Source organism: Hypomesus transpacificus, unplaced genomic scaffold, assembly GCF_021917145.1.
Source record: "Hypomesus transpacificus isolate Combined female unplaced genomic scaffold, fHypTra1 scaffold_61, whole genome shotgun sequence".
Lineage (NCBI taxonomy): Eukaryota > Metazoa > Chordata > Actinopteri > Osmeriformes > Osmeridae > Hypomesus > Hypomesus transpacificus.
The window spans coordinates 1088418-1105858 of record NW_025814034.1 but is presented as its reverse complement, the minus strand read 5'-3'; the positions used below and the strand labels follow the sequence as shown (position 1 = coordinate 1105858).

The following is a 17441-nucleotide window of genomic DNA, read 5'->3' as shown; positions in this document are numbered from 1 at the left end:
AGGTTTTGTTCCTGGTTGTGATCAGGTGTGTAGGTTTATACAACCTCTTAATGACCTAGCTGTTCAATCATCAGAGTTGTAAAACTCTGATGTAAAACTACAGCTCTGAGTGTGAGAACACTGACAGAACAGAGGGAGGGAGGCGGGGGGAGAGGGATAGAGGGGGTACAAAGTCCATTCTCTCTCTTATTCTCACACATACCTAACACACATGACACACAAACACACACACACTCTGGGAGAATGGAAAAGCGGGCGTGATCTTTGTCAAGAGTAAAGTGCAAGCTTCTGGAGAGACACACCATGCAGGGGAAGACAGAGAGAGTACACACACAAACACACAACGCAGGGGAAGACAGAGAGAGAGGCGAAGGAGAAGGAAGCAGTGGACTGAAGCTGAGAAGGGGAACTCCCACACAGGGCTCTACACTCTCCTAGAGAGTTCTAGAAGGACCTGGAAGTTCTCCCTGCTGCAGGTAACTCTCTGTTGGAAATGTTCAACTGGTGGAGTCAGGTTGGAACTGTGGTCAGGCATGTCAGGTAAAATGAAAGATGTGTGTGAGTGAGTGTCCAGGTGAGGATGACCATGGCCGACTCTTCCTCCTCCTGTTCCTGTTGTGACAACCTAAGACAAAGATGCCCTAGACCTCAGGGCTTGCTGGCTCAAGTCATCACCAAAGGTCTGTGTTTGTGTTTATGTATGTAGATCTGGGGTATGTGTATGTGGACATGTGTTTGTCTGTACAGGGTGTGTGAGTATCAATGATTAAACCATTGTGTTTGTAATTAAATGCTTAGTCAGGATGTGTCACCCGTGCCTTTATCCCTGCAGCATGTCTGCTAGCGTTGCTGTTCGGGGTGGTGTGGTCCATCACCCAGAGAGAGTGTCTGCCTGGAGGGAAGCTGTTTGGCGTAGTGATCTTGTTCCTCTGTGCTGTGTGTGGGGGCATCCTGGTGGGGATGATCAAGCTGCCCACTCTCCCCCCCTTCCCTCCTCTACTTGGTATGTTCCACAAACTGCACTGGAAAACTCAATGGAAACACCATTATAAAACCAATGTTCTGAATTGTGTGTGTGTGTGACAGGGATGTTGCTGGCTGGATTAGTGCTGCGTAATGTTCCCTATGTAACTGATGCGGTGTACATCGACCAAACATGGTCTGCTGCTCTGAGGAACATCGCACTGGCCATCATATTGACCCGTGCTGGACTAGGACTGGACCCTACGGTACTACAAATATAAATACTTCACACACACAGACCACTTCCCAACGGAGGCCTAAGCAACGATGAGGGCCAGTTCTGAGTGTGTGTGTTTGTGTGTAGGCTCTGCGGAGGCTGAAAGCGGTGTGTTTGCGTGTGGCAGTAGGACCCTGTACAGTGGAGGCCTGCACAGTTGCAGTGGTGTCTCACTTCCTCATGGGGCTCCCCTGGGTATGGGGCTTCATCCTGGGGTGAGTCAAGTCTGGCTCTTGTTTAGGACTGAACTTCTCCAAGTTCTGTCCCTGTGTCTCCAGGTGTGTTCTGTCCCTGTGTCTCCAGCTGTGTTCTGTCCCTGTGTCTCCAGGTGTGTTCTGTCCCTGTGCGTCCAGGTCTGTTCTGTCCCTGTGTCTCCAGGTGTGTTCTGTCCCTGTGTGTCCAGGTGTGTTCTGTCCCTGTGTCTCCAGGTGTGTTCTGTCCCTGTGTCTCCAGGTGTGTTCTGTCCCTGTGTGTCCAGGTGTGTTCTGTCCCTGTGTCTCCAGGTGTGTTCTGTCCCTGTCTGTCCAGGTGTGTTCTGTCCCTGTGTCTCCAGGTGTGTTCTGTCCCTGTCTGTCTAGGTATGTTCTGTCCCTGTGTCTCCAGGTGTGTTCTGTCCCCTGTCTCCAGGTGTGTTCTGTCCCTGTGTCTCTAGGTGTGTTCTGTCCCCTGTCCCCAGTTGTGTTCTGTCCCTGTGTCTCCAGGTGTGTTCTGTCCCTGTGTCTCCAGTTGTGTTCTGTCCCTGTGTCTCCAGGTGTGTTCTGTCCCTGTGTCTCCAGGTGTGTTCTGTCCCTGGCTGTCCAGGTGTGTTCTGTCCCTGTGTCTCCAGGTGTGTTCTGTCCCTGTGTCTCCAGGTGTGTTCTGTCCCCTGTCTCCAGGTGTGTTCTGTCCCTGTGTCTCCAGTTGTGTTCTGTCCCTGTGTCTCCAGTTGTGTTCTGTCCCCTGTCTCCAGGTGTGTTCTGTCCCTTTGTCTCCAGGTGTGTTCTGTCCCTGTGTCTCCAGGTTAGTCCTGAGCTCTGTGTCTATAGGTTTGTCCTGTGTCTCCAAGTTTGTCCCATGTCTCCAGGTTTGTCCTGAGTGCTGTGTCTCCAGCAGTGGTGGTTCCCTCCATGTTGCTCCTACAGAAGGATGGTTATGGGGTGCAGAAGGGCATCCCCACCCTCCTGATGGCTGCTGGGAGTTTTGACGACGTCCTGGCCATCACCGGCTTCACCACCTGTCTGGGTGTGGCTTTCTCAAAAGGTAAATATTTCAATGTGATGCTATGCTAAGCTATCCTATTTTACACTACTCTATGATATGCTGAGATATTTACATTTAAATGTTTGCATTTAGCAGACACTTTTATCCGAAGCGACTTCCAAGGGAGAGTTTTACAAAAGTGCATTGGTCACTGACCATAACAACAAGATAGCCCGGTCCTTCCTATAGGCGACATAGGCAGGGGGGTGCTGGTGATAAATCTTGCCCAGGGCGCATATATTACACTCCAATATGCTATCTTAAGCTATCCTATTTTGTACTAATGTATGCTATGCTAAGCTATCCTATTGCCTTCTAATGTATACTACAAATCTAAATTGTCTAGGTGAACTAGCTATTATTTATGCAATTTAATGACATGAAAACAATTTGGACAAACAAAGGCAACACCTGTAGATTCATTTTACTTTAATAAAACCATCTTAAACTGTAAATAATCGCAAAATAAAAATGATTAAGCTTTAGTGAAAATATCCTCCTAGCCAAGAAATTAGTCGACACTTAATATTAACCGCCTCGCGCTCCCCGCGTCTCTAATGCTGTGTTCAACCCGAACGCAAATTTTTGACGCATGTAGCGAAAGTTTATGTCACTGACGTTTTAGAAGGAATGGAGGATAGAGTATTGTAGCTAGTATTGTGGGGTCAAAAATAATCTTTTGAAAAAAGTTTCTAAAAGTTGAAAACATATTTTCGAAAAAACAAGTTACAAAAAGGTTTCTGAAGGTTAAAAAAATATATATTGCTGAAAACTACAATTGTAACTACAATTGTAAAGGTTGAACAAATTAAATAACAAAATGTTTCTACAGGTTGAAAAAATAATTTGGGGGAAAAAAAGGTTCTACAGGTTGAACAAATATTTTCCCCAAAAAGGTCTGCATCTGTAGTGTCTTTTTGTATTAATTTATATTATTAATATGATGTAAGGTCCAACGGGTATTAGTAATGGCTACGTTTTACGTCAGTACATTTCAGAGCCCACATTTCTTTACTTGAACTCGAGTGAATTAGTGTAGTCAGTGCTTCACTTTTTACCAGTCTTTTTAAACATGAGTATCTGTACTTTTACTTGAGTGAAGGATGTGTGTATGTTACGGGTATGCAACGGACGTGGTCTTACAAGCAAACTCCGTCAGAGGTATCTGGCCGCACCGACCAGGAGTCGAACTCACCACCTACACACCTGAGGAGTGAGTTTCACCAGTTCACACCAGCTACATTTACTTTTGCCAGCTCTGGTTAAAAGCCATCAAGGCGATGGGGGCCTTGATGGGGGCCTTGATGGGGGCCTTGATGGGGGCCTTGATAGGGGCCTTGATGGGGACCTTGATGGGGGCCTTGATAGGGGCCTTGATGGGGACCTTGATGGGGACCTTGATGGGGGCCTTGATGGGGGCCTTGATGGGGGCCTTGAAGGGGGCCTTGATGGGGGCCTTGATGGGGACCTTGAAGGGGGCCTTGATGGGGGCCTTGATGGGGGCCTTGATGGGGACCTTGATGGGGACCTTGAAGGGGGCCTTGATGGGGGCCTTGATGGGGGCCTTGAAGGGGGCCTTGATAGGGGCCTTGATGGGGGCCTTGATGGGGGCCTTGATGGGGGCCTTGATGGGGACCTTGAAGGGGGCCTTGATGGGGGCCTTGATGGGGGCCTTGATGGGGACCTTGATGGGGGCCTTGATGGGGGCCTTGATGGGGGCCTTGATGGGGGCCTTGATGGGGACCTTGAAGGGGGCCTTGATGGGGGCCTTGATGGGGGCCTTGAAGGGGGCCTTGATGGGGGCCTTGATGGGGGCCTTGATGGGGGCCTTGATGGGGGCCTTGATGGGGACCTTGAAGGGGGCCTTGATGGGGGCCTTGATGGGGGCCTTGATGGGGGCCTTGATGGGGACCTTGATGGGGACCTTGATGGGGGCCTTGATGGGGGCCTTGATGGGGGCCTTGAAGGGGGCCTTGATGGGGGCCTTGATGGGGGCCTTGAAGGGGGCCTTGAAGGGGGCCTTGATGGGGGCCTTGATGGGGGCCTTGATGGGGGCCTTGATGGGGACCTTGATGGGGGCCTTGAAGGGGGCCTTGAAGGGGGCCTTGATGGGGGCCTTGATGGGGGCCTTGATGGGGTCTTGATGGGGGCCTTGATGGGGGCCTTGATGGGGGCCTTGAAGGGGGCCTTGATGGGGGCCTTGATGGGGGCCTTGATGGGGACCTTGATGGGGACCTTGATGGGGGCCTTGATGGGGGCCTTGATGGGGACCTTGATGGGGGCCTTGATGGGGGCCTTGATGGGGGCCTTGATGGGGGCTTTGATGGGGACCTTGATGGGGGCCTTGATGGGGGCCTTGATGGGGACCTTGATGGGGACCTTGATGGGGGCCTTGATGGGGGCCTTGATGGGGACCTTGATGGGGGCCTTGATGGGGGCCTTGATGGGGGCCTTGATGGGGACCTTGATGGGGGCCTTGATGGGGGCCTTGATGGGGACCTTGATGGGGGCCTTGATGGGGGCCTTGATGGGGACCTTGATGGGGACCTTGATGGGGACCTTGATGGGGGCCTTGAAGGGGGCCTTGATGGGGACCTTGATGGGGGCCTTGATGGGGGCCTTGATGGGGGCCTTGATGGGGGCCTTGATGCGGACCTTGATGGGGACCTTGATGGGGGCCTTGATAGGGGCCTTGATAGGGGCCTTGATGCGGACCTTGATGGGGGCCTTGAAGGGGACCTTGATGGGGGCCTTGATGGGGGTCTTGAAGGGGGCCTTGATGGGGGCCTTGATGGGGGCCTTGATGGGGACCTTGATGGGGGCCTTGATGGGGACCTTGATGGGGGCCTTGAAGGGGACCTTGATGGGGACCTTGATGGGGGCCTTGATGGGGGCCTTGATGGGGACCTTGATGGGGACCTTGATGGGGGCCTTGATGGGGACCTTGATGGGGGCCTTGATGGGGGCCTTGATGGGGGCCTTGATGGGGACCTTGATGGGGGCCTTGATGGGGGCCTTGATGGGGACCTTGATGGGGACCTTGATGGGGACCTTGATGGGGGCCTTGATGGGGACCTTGATGGGGACCTTGATGGGGGCCTTGATGGGGACCTTGATGGGGACCTTGATGGGGACCTTGATGGGGGCCTTGATGGGGACCTTGAAGGGGACCTTGATGGGGACCTTGATGGGGGCCTTGATGGGGACCTTGAAGGGGACCTTGATGGGGACCTTGATGGGGACCTTGATGGGGGCCTTGATGGGGACCTTGAAGGGGACCTTGATGGGGACCTTGATGGGGGCCTTGATGGGGACCTTGAAGGAGACCTTGATGGGGGCCTTGATGGGGGCCTTGATGGGGACCTTGAAGGGGACCTTGATGGGGACCTTGATGGGGGCCTTGATGGGGACCTTGAAGGGGACCTTGATGGGGGCCTTGATGGGGACCTTGAAGGGGACCTTGATGGGGGCCTTGATGGGGACCTTGAAGGGGACCTTGATGGGGGCCTTGATGGGGGCCTTGATGTCCAAGTGCTCCTCTGAACAGGGACATGGGCAGGAGATGAATCTGTTCTGTATGTTTTTATTCAGGTTCTTTCCATTTGATTCTTTGCGGAGTGAACCCATAGCACAGTGAGAATGTATGAAATCTGGATCCTAATCTGAGCTGTATCATGCTCTGCGTCCCTGCAGGTTCCACCTGGATGAACATCCTGAAGGGCCTGTTAGAAGTCTTTGGCGGCACGGTGGTCGGACTCCTGCTGGGAATATTCATCTGCTTCTTCCCAAGCAAAGATCAGGTCCAGAACAACCCCTGTGTGTGTTTGTGTAGTGTGTGTTTGTGTGTGTGCCTGTATGTTTGGTTTGATTAGATTAGATTAGAATCCCCATTTTCCGATGCTAGAAAACACATAAGCTACACTCTGCTCTCCACAGTTGATCTGTTGATATAAACCTCTCTCTCTCTCTCTCTCTCTCTCTCTCTCTCTCTCTCTCTCTCTCTCTCTCTCTCCCTTTCTCCCTCTCTCCCTTTCTCTCTCTCTCTCTCTCTCTCTCTCTCTCTCTCTCTCTCTCTCTCTCTCTCTCTCTCTCTCCCTCTCCCTCTCCCTCTCCCTCTCCCTCTCCCTCTCCCTCTCTCTCTCTCTCTCTCTCTCTCTCTCTGTGTGCAGGAGGACTTGGTGTTGAGGCGCTGCGTGATGCTGCTGGGTCTGTCTGTCTTCTCCGTGTTTGGGAGCCATGTAGCAGGGTTTTCTGGAGCAGGGGGGCTGTGTACCCTGGTCATGGCCTTCCTGGCAGCCCTGGGCTGGGGGGAGGACAAGGTGAGGGTGCTGGCTATCAGGACCAGGGTCTGTGCTGCGGTCATCAAGTGTGTTTGTCAGGTGTGTGTGTGTCCTCTACCCAGGCCCCAGTAGCAGCGATGGTGGGGAGAGCGTGGGATATCTTCCAGCCTCTGCTGTTTGGACTGATCGGAGCAGAGATCACTGTGTCCACTCTGGACCCCAACACTGTGGGTAAGACATGTTACCTTCACTACAAGCACGTCTCATGTGGAGGAGGAACAAGGCTGATGACCTCTGTCTCCAGGCTTGGGGATGGCATGTCTCTTTACAGGCCTGCTGGTTCGTCTTCTGGCTACCTTCCTCCTGGTTCACTTTGGAGGGTTCACCCTGAAGGAGAAGATCTTCATCTCTGTTGCTTGGCTTCCTAAAGCTACTGTCCAGGTAAGAGTGTGTGTAAAGGTGGGGAAGCTAAACTAAGTTTTATAAGGCTACATTTATCTGACCGTGTGTGTGTGTTCCAGGCAGCCATAGGTTCTGCTGCCCTGGACATGGCTCGTGTGGATGGAGACGAGGTTCTGGTGAAGTTGGGTCTGGATGTTCTGACGGTGGCGGTTCTGGCAATCCTCACCACAGCTCCTGTTGGAGCGCTGGGAATCGGACTGGCTGGACCCAGACTGCTGCACAGACACACTGAGGGTGAGGACTACACACACACACTCACACACACATACACACACGCACACATACACACACGCACACATACACACACACTGACAGGAAGGGAGGATGAAAGTACGTACGAACACACACTTAAAGCAACAATGATTGGAAGGTGAGGACACATGAAAACACACACACTTGCAGAGGTAAGTTGAGACCATACACAAACATACACACAGAGGTAAAGTGAGAACATACACACACTCTCAGAGGGAGGGTGAGAACAGACACACACACACACATGTTGGCAGGTGTGTAACTCTGGTCTTTCCATCAGGCACTCAGGAAGACGCCCCAGGAGTTAAACAGCCCACTGGTGAAGGGGCGGAGCCGCTGGAGAGCAAGTTATGAAATCAGCCAATCAGAGACCTGGAGTTGTGACAAATCAAATAAAATCTGGGACTTGTAGTCTTCATGAAGCTTGTAGTTCTCCAGCCCCCTCTACCTGTTCTGCCTCAGTTTCAGTTTGGTCATGTTGAGAAGATCCAAGGAAGAATACCTTCAGACCGACTACTCTCTCTCTACTCTCCCTCCTCCTCTTCCTCTCTCCTCTCTCTCTCTCTCTCTCTCTCTCTCTCTCTCTCTCTCTCTCTCTCTACTCTCTCCCTCTCCTCCCTCCTCCTCTTCCTCTCTCCTCTCTCTCTCCCTCTCTGGAAGGAGGAACTGTAGGTATTCCTGACAGGTCTTAACACCCTCCAGCTGACAAAATAAACATTTCACTTGTGTGTTTTTTGCTTAAGTGTGTGTGTGAAATGAAATGAATAAATGTAAATGTAAATGTGTGTGTGTCAAGTGGTTCTCACACCAGCTTCTAGTCCTGTTTGTGATCAGGTGTGTATGTTTAGACAACCTCTTAATGACCTTGCAGATCAATCATCAGAGTTGTACAAGTCCAGCCCTGGGTGTGAGAACACTGGCAGAATAGAGGGAGGGAGGTGGGAGAGAGGACAGGGAGGGGGAGGAGGGAGGGAGAGGGGAGGAGGAAGGAAGAGGGGAGGAGGGAGGGAGGGAGAGGGGAGGAGGGAGGGAGAGGGGAGGAGGGAGAAAGAGGGGAGGAGGGAGGGAGGGAGAGGGGAGGAGGGAGGGAGAGGGGAGGAGGGAGGGAGGGAGGGAGGGAGAGGGAGAGGGGAGGAGGGAGGGAGGGAAAGTGGAGGAAGGAAGGAGAGGGGAGGAAGGAGGAGGTAGAGAGAGGGGAGAAGGGAGGGAAAAGGGAGGAGGTAGGGAGAGGGGAGGAGGGAGGAAGATAAAGATCCTCTTTCACACACAGACACTAAACCACACAAGTGTTCATGACCAGACTGAGGAGAATGTTCTGGGGATAGTTGACCTTGCTGCCTGTGTAAAATAGAGATGGAGCCTTTTAATGGGCTCAACAATTTTTTATTAAATACATATTTGACAGTGTTTCCGCTTTGTTTGGACAGAGATGTCAATGAGGTGAGGACATGCCACAGCTGTCTCAGGCTGAGTTTCAACCCAGGCCCCTGCAGTAGTGCCTAGCTGGCTCTGTCTACATGACCCCTGCAGTAGGGCCTAGCTGGCTCTGTCTACATGACCCCTGCAGTAGGGCCTAACTGGCTCTGTCTACATGATCCCTGCAGTAGGGCCTAGCTGGCTCTGCCTACATGACCCCTGCAGTAGGGCCTAACTGGCTCTGCCTACATGACCCCTGCAGTAGGGCCTAACTGGCTCTGCCTACATGACCCCTGCAGTAGGGCCTAGCTGGCTCTGTCTACATGATCCCTGCAGTAGGGCCTAGCTGGCTCTGTCTACATGACCCCTGCAGTAGGGCCTAACTGGCTCTGTCTACATGACCCCTGCAGTAGGGCCTTCTGTTTACTTTTAATGTATACAAGTTCTGTAGCTAAAAAGTAATCTAGAGACAGAGTCTGTCTCATCCAGACTCTCTCTCCCTTCCTCACCACTCCACCCCGTAACTCACCCCTCACTCCCCCTCATCCCCACCCAGGCTTTAACCTCACCCCTCACCTCCTCATCCCCTCACCCCCTAACCTCACCCCTCACCACTCCACCCCCTAACCTCACCCCTCACCACTCCACCCCCTAACCTCACTCCTCATCCCCTCCTTCTCATCTCTCTACCTCTTCACTCTCATCTCTTCATTCTCTCTCTCACCTCCTCCCGTTACCTCCACACCCTCTCCCCTCTTATTTTATTCCATCGCTCAGCCATTTTCTACCAGCAGAATCTTCTGGGTTTCTTCAGGACAAACCGTTTCTCAGAAGTGAGTTAACGTTTTACAGAAGTGCGCACTCCCGCTGCTTATAAAGGAAGAGGAGACTCTGGACTTTAGGACCTCTGGAGAGACACACCACGCAGGGGAAGACAGAGAGAGTACACACACAAACACAACGCAGGGCCAGACAGAGAGAGTGGTAAGGAGAAGGAAGCAGGGGTAGACAGAGAGAGAAGCGAAGGAGAAGGAAGCAGGGGAAGACAGAGAGAGTGGCGAAGGAGAAGGAAGCAGTGGACTGAAGCTGAGAAGGGGAACTCCCACACAGGGCTCTACACTCTCCTAGAGAGTTCTAGAAGGACCTGGAAGTTCTCCCTGCTGCAGGTAACTCTCTGTTGGAAATGTTCAACTGGTGGAGTCAGGTTGGAACTGTGGTCAGGCATGTCAGGTAAAATGAAAGATGTGTGTGAGTGAGTGTCCAGGTGAGGATGACCATGGCCGACTCTTCCTCCTCCTGTTCCTGTTGTGACAACCTAAGACAAAGATGCCCTAGACCTCAGGGCTTGCTGGCTCAAGTCATCACCAAAGGTCTGTGTTTGTGTTTATGTATGTAGATCTGGGGTATGTGTATGTGGACATGTGTTTGTCTGTACAGGGTGTGTGAGTATCAATGATTAAACCATTGTGTTTGTAATTAAATGCTTAGTCAGGATGTGTCACCCGTGCCTTTATCCCTGCAGCATGTCTGCTAGCGTTGCTGTTCGGGGTGGTGTGGTCCATCACCCAGAGAGAGTGTCTGCCTGGAGGGAAGCTGTTTGGCGTAGTGATCTTGTTCCTCTGTGCTGTGTGTGGGGGCAACCTGGTGGGGATGATCAAGCTGCCCACTCTCCCCCCCTTCCCTCCTCTACTTGGTATGTTCCACAAACTGCACTGGAAAACTCAATGGAAACACCATTTTAGAACCAATGTTCTGAATTGTGTGTATGTGTGTGTGACAGGGATGTTGCTGGCTGGATTAGTGCTGCGTAATGTTCCCTATGTAACTGATGTGGTGTACATCGACCAAACATGGTCTGTTGCTCTGAGGAACATCTCTCGGGCCATCATGTTGACCCGGGTTGGTCTGGGACAGGACCCTACGGTACTACAAATATAAATACTTTTTCTTTTACTACACACACAGACCACTTCCCAACGGAGGCCTAAGCAACAATGAGGGCCAGTTCTGAGTGTGTGTGTTTGTGTGTAGGCTCTGCGGAGGCTGAAAGCGGTGTGTTTGCGTGTGGCAGTAGGACCCTGTACAGTGGAGGCCTGCACAGTTGCAGTGGTGTCTCACTTCCTCATGGGGCTCCCCTGGGTATGGGGCTTCATCCTGGGGTGAGTCAAGTCTGGCTCTTGTTTAGGACTGAACTTCCCCAAGTTCTGTCCCTGTGTCTCCAGGTGTGTTCTGTCCCTGTGTCTCCAGCTGTGTTCTGTCCCTGTGTCTCCAGGTGTGTTCTGTCCCTGTGTCTCCGGTGTGTTCTGTCCCTGTGTCTCCAGATGTGTTCTGTCCTTGTGTCTCCAGGTGTGTCCCCCGTGTCTCCAGCTGTGTTCTGTCCCTGTGTCTCCAGGTGTGTTCTGTCCCCTGTCTCCAGGTGTGTTCTGTCCCCTGTCTCCAAGTGTGTTCTGTCCCTGTGTCTCCAGGTGTGTTCTGTCCCTGTGTTTCCAGGTGTGTTCTGTCCCTGTGTCTCCAGTTGTGTTCTGTCCCTGTGTCTCCAGGTGTTTTCTGTCCCTGTGTCTCCAGGTGTGTTCTGTCCCTGTGTCTCCAGGTGTGTTCTGTTCCTGTCTGTCCACGTGTGTTCTGTCCCTGTGTCTCCAGGTGTGTTCTGTCCCTGTGTCTCCAGGTTAGTCCTGAGCTCTGTGTTTTTAGGTTTGTCTCCTGTGTCTCCAAGTTTGTCCCCTGTGTCTCCAGGTTTGTCCTGAGTGCTGTGTCTCAGGCGGTGGTGATTCCCTTCATGTTGCTCTCACAGAAGGATGGTTATGGGGTGCAGAAGGGCATCCCCACCCTCCTGATGACTGCTGGGAGGCTAGATGCTGTCCTGGCCATCACTGGCTTCACCACCTGCCTGGCTATGGCCGTCTCCAAAGGTCAATTAATAAAAATATTTTTGCAATGCTGTACTCTATTGTGTTAATCACAGTTCTGTATGCTATTCTGTGCTATGCTATTCTGTGTACCTTAAGATAGTTATTTAGTAAAATATTATATGCTTTTCCATGCTTTAGCATTTAGTAACATGACTTTGCATGCTAAACTAAGATATGCTACGCTATGCCATGGCATTTTGTTATGCAATTCAGTACAATTGGCTATGCTAAGCTAAGCTATTTGTCTTTGCAGACACTACCTGGATGAACAAGGGCCTGCTGGATGTGGTTGGAGGCATGGGGGTCGGACTCCTGCTGGGAATATTCATCTGCTTCTTCCCAAGCAAGGATCAGGTCTGGAATACGTTTGTGTGTTTGTGTTTGTGTGTTTGTGTGTGTTGACACCTCTCTCTGTGTGCAGGAGGACTTGGTGTTGAGGCGCTGCGTGATGCTGCTGGGTCTGTCGGTCTTCTCTGTGTTCGGCTGCAGAGTGGTGGGCTTCCCTGGAGCTGGGAGCGTGTGTACCATGGTCATGGCCTTCCTGGCTGCCCTGGGCTGGGGGGAGGACAAGGTGAGGGTGCTGGCTATCAGGACCAGGCAGTGTTGTAGTCAAGACCACCTAAACCGAGACCAAGTCATGACCAAGACCAGAGTGTATCAAGACAAGACCAAGACTTTGAGGGGTCGAGGCCGAGTCAAGACCAGACCAAGACAGGGTGAGACCGGGTCAAGACCAGACCACTCAAACATTTAACTTAACATTATGAAGTCGGGAGAGTTATGCAACTTACATGAGTAAACATTGATGTAACATAACTTTATATACATCATTAGCTACGTTGCTTTATGTGGCCTGGCTCGTTATCACAAACAAAATCTGGCATCCAACTGAAACTAACGCCCTGAAACATACCGTATGTTACTTAGTAATACTGGCTAAATATCTTTGTGTAATGGGGAAGAGATTTCTGGAGTTTTGGTACAGAGGCAGATTGCAAACGCTAGGTAGCTAGGCAATCTTTGCAATCTTTGCAATCTTTGCAATCTTTGCAATCTTTGCAAGCTTTGCTAGCTTTGCTAGCTTTGCTTACGCCTAGCTTACCTTTTTTAATGTTTTCTTTCTAAATACCGGTAAAAGTTTGATGTAGGCCCAGTGCCAGCCGTCTCAGTAAGCGTTTCTTTGCAGAATTTACACTAACTGTGTGTTTTCTTTTGGACGTTATTGTAAACTCTTTGTGGTTCAGAAATCTAATTATAACTGATTTGGCCAACATCTTCAGACAGCCAGTGTTTCGCCCATTTTCCTCATTCACTTTTGGGGTGCGAGGAGGCGTGATGGGTCATTTCAAATAAGAAATTAGTTAAGTTATTGGTTGCATTTGAAGCGTGACGTTTTACATCCAATAACAGTAATCATTATTACAAATAAATTAAACAATGCACAGGCAATTTAGTGATATTCCCGCAGTCGTGGTCTTGACCGGTCTTGAAATAAAATCCAGAGTCCTCTTTGTCCCAGACGGAGACAAGACTGACACCTTCAGGATGTGGTCTGGACACCAAGACCGGTCTGGGGTACTACAACACTGGGACCAGGGTCCGGGGTACTACAACACTGGGACCAGGGTCTGGGGTACTACAACACTGGGACCAGGGTCTGGGGTACTACAACACTGGGACCAGGGTCCGGGGTACTACAACACTGGGACCAGGGTCTGGGGTACTACAACACTGGGACCAGGGTCCGGGGTACTACAACACTGGGACCAGGGTCTGGGGTATTACAACACTGGGACCAGGGTCTGGGGTACTACAACACTGGGACCAGGGTATGTGCTGCGGTCATCAAGTGTGTTTGTCAGGTGTGTGTGTGTCCTCTACCCAGGCCCCAGTAGCAGCGATGGTGGGGAGAGCGTGGGATATCTTCCAGCCTCTGCTGTTTGGACTGATCGGAGCAGAGATCACTGTGTCCACTCTGGACCCCAACACTGTGGGTAAGACATGTTACCTTCACTACAAGCACGTCTCATGTGGAGGAGGAACAAGGCTGATGACCTCTGTCTCCAGGCTTGGGGATGGCCTGTCTCTTTACAGGCCTGCTGGTTCGTCTTCTGGCTACCTTCCTCCTGGTTCACTTTGGAGGGTTCACCCTGAAGGAGAAGATCTTCATCTCTGTGGCTTGTATTCCTAAAGACACTGTCCAGGTCAGTATGAGAGTATGTGTGTGTGTGTGTGTGTGTGTGTGTGAGGTTCTGAGGGGTTTTGTGTGTTCCAGGCGGCCTTGGGTTCCGCTGCCCTGGACATGGCTCTTGTGGAGGGAGACGAGGTTCTGGTGAAGTTGGGTCTGGATGTTCTGACGGTGGCGGTTCTGGCCATCCTCACCGCAGCTCCTGTTGGAGCGCTGGGGATCGGACTGGCTGGACCCAGACTGCTGCACAGACACACTGAGGGTGAGGACTACACACACACACTCACACACACACACACACACACTCACACACACACACACACACACATACACACACACACGGCTCAGAAGTCCAATTTAAAATACAGATTTCCCTAATCCTAACCTTAACCAAAAAGGCATCTTCTGCTGGTGAACAGGGGTGTTACACTGTTGCAGCAGGGAGGTAGCCCCCTCTGGTGGTGAACAGGGGCGTTGCAGTGGGACAGGTCTGCTGTGATGGAATGTACTAAAACCCAACTAGGTTACCATGAATGTACTGTATATAATTAATGTAGAATGTATTTAGTGATGGGAGACTGTATTTAGTGATAGGAGACTGTATTTAGTGATTGGAGACTGTATTTAGTGATTGGAGATTGTATTTGTATGGGTCACTTTAACGGCTAAAGAAAAAAATCTCCATCCTGGATTAACCATAATGTTTAATTCTATTCTAGTCATTCTTTACTCAGAGGTTGAGTTTGATTGGCATGTTGATTGTCTCTGTAGATGAGGAGGGCGGGCCAACAAGTCAGACAAAGGACATGATTGGACAGAAGAAAGACTTCCATGAGAGTAAATTATGAGACTCCTGATGGGTGGAAAATCAGCCATTTGTATTGACCACTGGCTTTCCAGAATGCATTATGAATGAACTACCCTCTGGCACACCAATCACAGCTCAGAACACCTCCTGACAGACCAATCACAGCTCAGAACACCCCTCTGACGGACCAACCACAGCTCAGAACACCCCTCTGACGGACCAACCACAGCTCAGAACACCCCTCTGACGGACCAACCACAGCTCAGAACACCCCTCTGACGGACCAATCACAGCTCAGAACACCCCTATGATGGACCCCTATGAATTTTCCTACAGTTAAAATGTTTTATAGTGTGTGTGTGTGTGTGTGTGCATTATGAATGAACTACCCTCTGGCACACCAATCACAGCTCAGAACACCTCCTGACAGACCAATCACAGCTCAGAACACCCCTCTGATGGACCAATCACAGCTCAGAACACCCCTCTGATGGACCAACCACAGCTCAGAACACCCCTCTGACGGACCAATCACAGCTCAGAACACCCCTCTGCTGGACCAATCACAGCTCAGAACACCCCTATGATGGACCCCTATGAATTTTCCTACAGTTAAAATGTTTTATAGTGTGTGTGTGTGTGTGTGTGTGTGCGTGGAGGGGGGGGGGGGGGGGTGTAGACTAAACTTCTGTAAAAAAGCTTTGGTCAAAAATATTTTTCCCACATTATGTGGGGAAAATATTTCTACAGACGCAATATCTACAGATTAATATCTACAGAAATGCACATTACGCTAAACGTTATGACAAATGTAAAACAACAACTACTTTTGCATCTGTAAAAAAAGTTTTGTGTATGTGTCAAAGTTTTGAACATGCAAAATATTTTACTGATGTACAACCTTCTCACAAATGCTAAATTGATTTGTTCCTTATTTGATCCAATATGTTTTCCTCTGGTTTGTGCTGCAGGGTGCTAGGGGCTGCTTTGTGCTGGAGCGCCCTCTGTGGACGGTAGGAGTACCACATCCATCCTAGAGATATCCATCTCCTCTCCCTCTCCTCTGTCTCTCCATCGCTGTCTGTCTCTCTCTTCATCTCTCTCCCTCTCTCATTTCCTGTTCTCTCTGGTGGGTTCACAACCAGAGCAGACTGAGGGCCTCATTTAAAACATTGCGACCGCAGCTTAATCTGCGCCTTTGCCCAACCGCAAATAGCGGGCGGTGTATTTCCGCATTTTGCGTAGTATTTATCAAACCAGATCAATCAGCGCCCATTAGTGTTAATTAGCGCGCCGTTAAAAGACGGGAAAAATCGCCTGCATGTTACTGCCACCGTGGGTGCTTCGAGGAAAAGAAAGAAAAAAAAGTTCAGCGAACAGGACCTAGAAATATACATTCCCACTTTCCCTTATACCCTCCCAGCAGCGGTAATGTGCGTGTTGACTCAAGTGTGTGTGTAAGACACACTCTTTTTGTAAAGCTCTCTCTTGGAAGTCGCTTTGGATAAAAGCGTCAGCTAAATGCATAAATGTAAATGTAATGTAATCTACAAAAGACAATGGTTCAGGATTTTTTTTTTTGGGGGGGGGGGGGGGGGGTATTTCCCTCAGAGAGAAAGATTTAAGCTATGGCATCATACAGCTATACCTAGCTAGACTGCAAGAAGAAATTACTTTTGAAATAAGAAATTATTATAAACATTTCAGACTTTCAGACGATTTAAATGGAAATTCGTAATGGAATCGATGGCCTCCAGAGTAAAATTACTATTCGTAACAGCGGCCTGTGATTGGAGAGAATTTGGAACAAGCCGGCCCCACGTGCAAGAGTATTTTCATTCGACGAGGATGAGCATGTGACTCCGGACACTTTAAGGCGGCTGGTTTAAAAAAAATGGAACACAAGTAGTTGGAATGGAGAACAACGCGTACAAAGGGGGCGAAACCAGGTAGGAGATTTTATTAATTAATCCAGAGTCGGACTTTGACAAAGTGTGATGAGAAGCCTATAACTTGGGATGGGCGAACGATGTCTTGTGAAGCTTTGGTGGTTTCTTCCGGATTGTGCCGGTGTTGTGCCACCCGATGCATGACTCTGGATAGGCACCCCCTCGCGGGAGGGCGCGCGAACCACTCGGAATCAAAAAGTTTCGTCTTGATATCCCAACCAAACGAAGAGAAGACAGAAGTCTCACATTATACTTTCTTTGTTATAGAATTCAAGAGAAGAATGTCGGTTATCTGTGTAAATATCAGATGCTATTTTCAACACAAAATTCGTTATTTAAACCGTATAGTAACGAACGCGAACCAACATTCTTGCTCCACGACATCGCATTCTGAGGAAATATACCCCAGCTGTGATTACCAAAGGAAATGTATTTTGTGTAGCAGGTTCAAAGTATTTCACATGGCTCTTCATACTAATGTATAGGTTCAAAGGCATGCGATTTTAATGCAGTTAGCCTGTGCGTGGGGTGGGTTACTCAGATAGGTCGAAAACAACAGCCTTCTGATCCAGAATATCAGCTGTCCTGAAAAAGGACCAAAGGTTCACATGCCAAGACAAGTACTAAAAACTGTATCAACATCAAAAGAAATGTTCTCAGTCTCACCAACAAATCCTTTTTTTAAGATAGGAAAT

General features: G+C 50.2%; 2 protein-coding genes across 3 annotated transcripts; both read left to right on the top strand.

The window, feature by feature from the left end:
* The first annotated feature begins 282 nt into the window (after positions 1 to 282).
* LOC124465898 (sodium/hydrogen exchanger 9B2-like) lies at positions 283 to 8195 on the top strand. 2 transcript variants are annotated; one of them, XM_047017544.1, is made up of 12 exons: positions 283 to 476; positions 575 to 680; positions 833 to 1003; positions 1087 to 1229; positions 1328 to 1455; positions 2304 to 2479; positions 6173 to 6279; positions 6649 to 6798; positions 6882 to 6990; positions 7064 to 7200; positions 7281 to 7455; positions 7757 to 8195. In XM_047017544.1, the coding sequence occupies exons 2-12, from the start codon at positions 581 to 583 to the stop codon at positions 7828 to 7830; spliced, it is 1470 nt and encodes a 489-aa protein (XP_046873500.1). In that variant the 5' UTR covers positions 283 to 476; positions 575 to 580; the 3' UTR covers positions 7831 to 8195. The 2 variants fall into 2 exon arrangements, with proteins under 2 accessions (XP_046873500.1, XP_046873499.1); XM_047017543.1 differs by having other exon boundaries at positions 568 to 680.
* Positions 8196 to 9940: 1745 nt separating this feature from the next.
* LOC124465845 (sodium/hydrogen exchanger 9B2-like) lies at positions 9941 to 14256 on the top strand (the record flags this gene model as incomplete). The annotated part of the gene is made up of 11 exons (XM_047017472.1): positions 9941 to 10058; positions 10157 to 10262; positions 10415 to 10585; positions 10673 to 10815; positions 10924 to 11051; positions 11626 to 11801; positions 12055 to 12155; positions 12223 to 12372; positions 13687 to 13795; positions 13869 to 14005; positions 14077 to 14256. Coding segments are annotated over exons 2-11 (1395 nt in total), but the record flags the coding sequence as incomplete, so codon positions are not given.
* Between the last annotated feature and the right edge of the window lie 3185 nt (positions 14257 to 17441).

Excerpts from the sequence above, each read along its gene's own strand:
- LOC124465898 (XM_047017544.1), top strand. The coding sequence starts at position 581 with ATGACCATGGCCGACTCTTCCTCCTCCTGTTCCTGTTGTGACAACCTA. Across the intron at positions 7,201-7,280 it reads TTCCTAAAGCTACTGTCCAG|GCAGCCATAGGTTCTGCTGC; the intron begins GTAAGAGTGTGT and ends TGTGTGTTCCAG. Across the intron at positions 7,456-7,756 it reads GCTGCACAGACACACTGAGG|GCACTCAGGAAGACGCCCCA; the intron begins GTGAGGACTACA and ends TCTTTCCATCAG.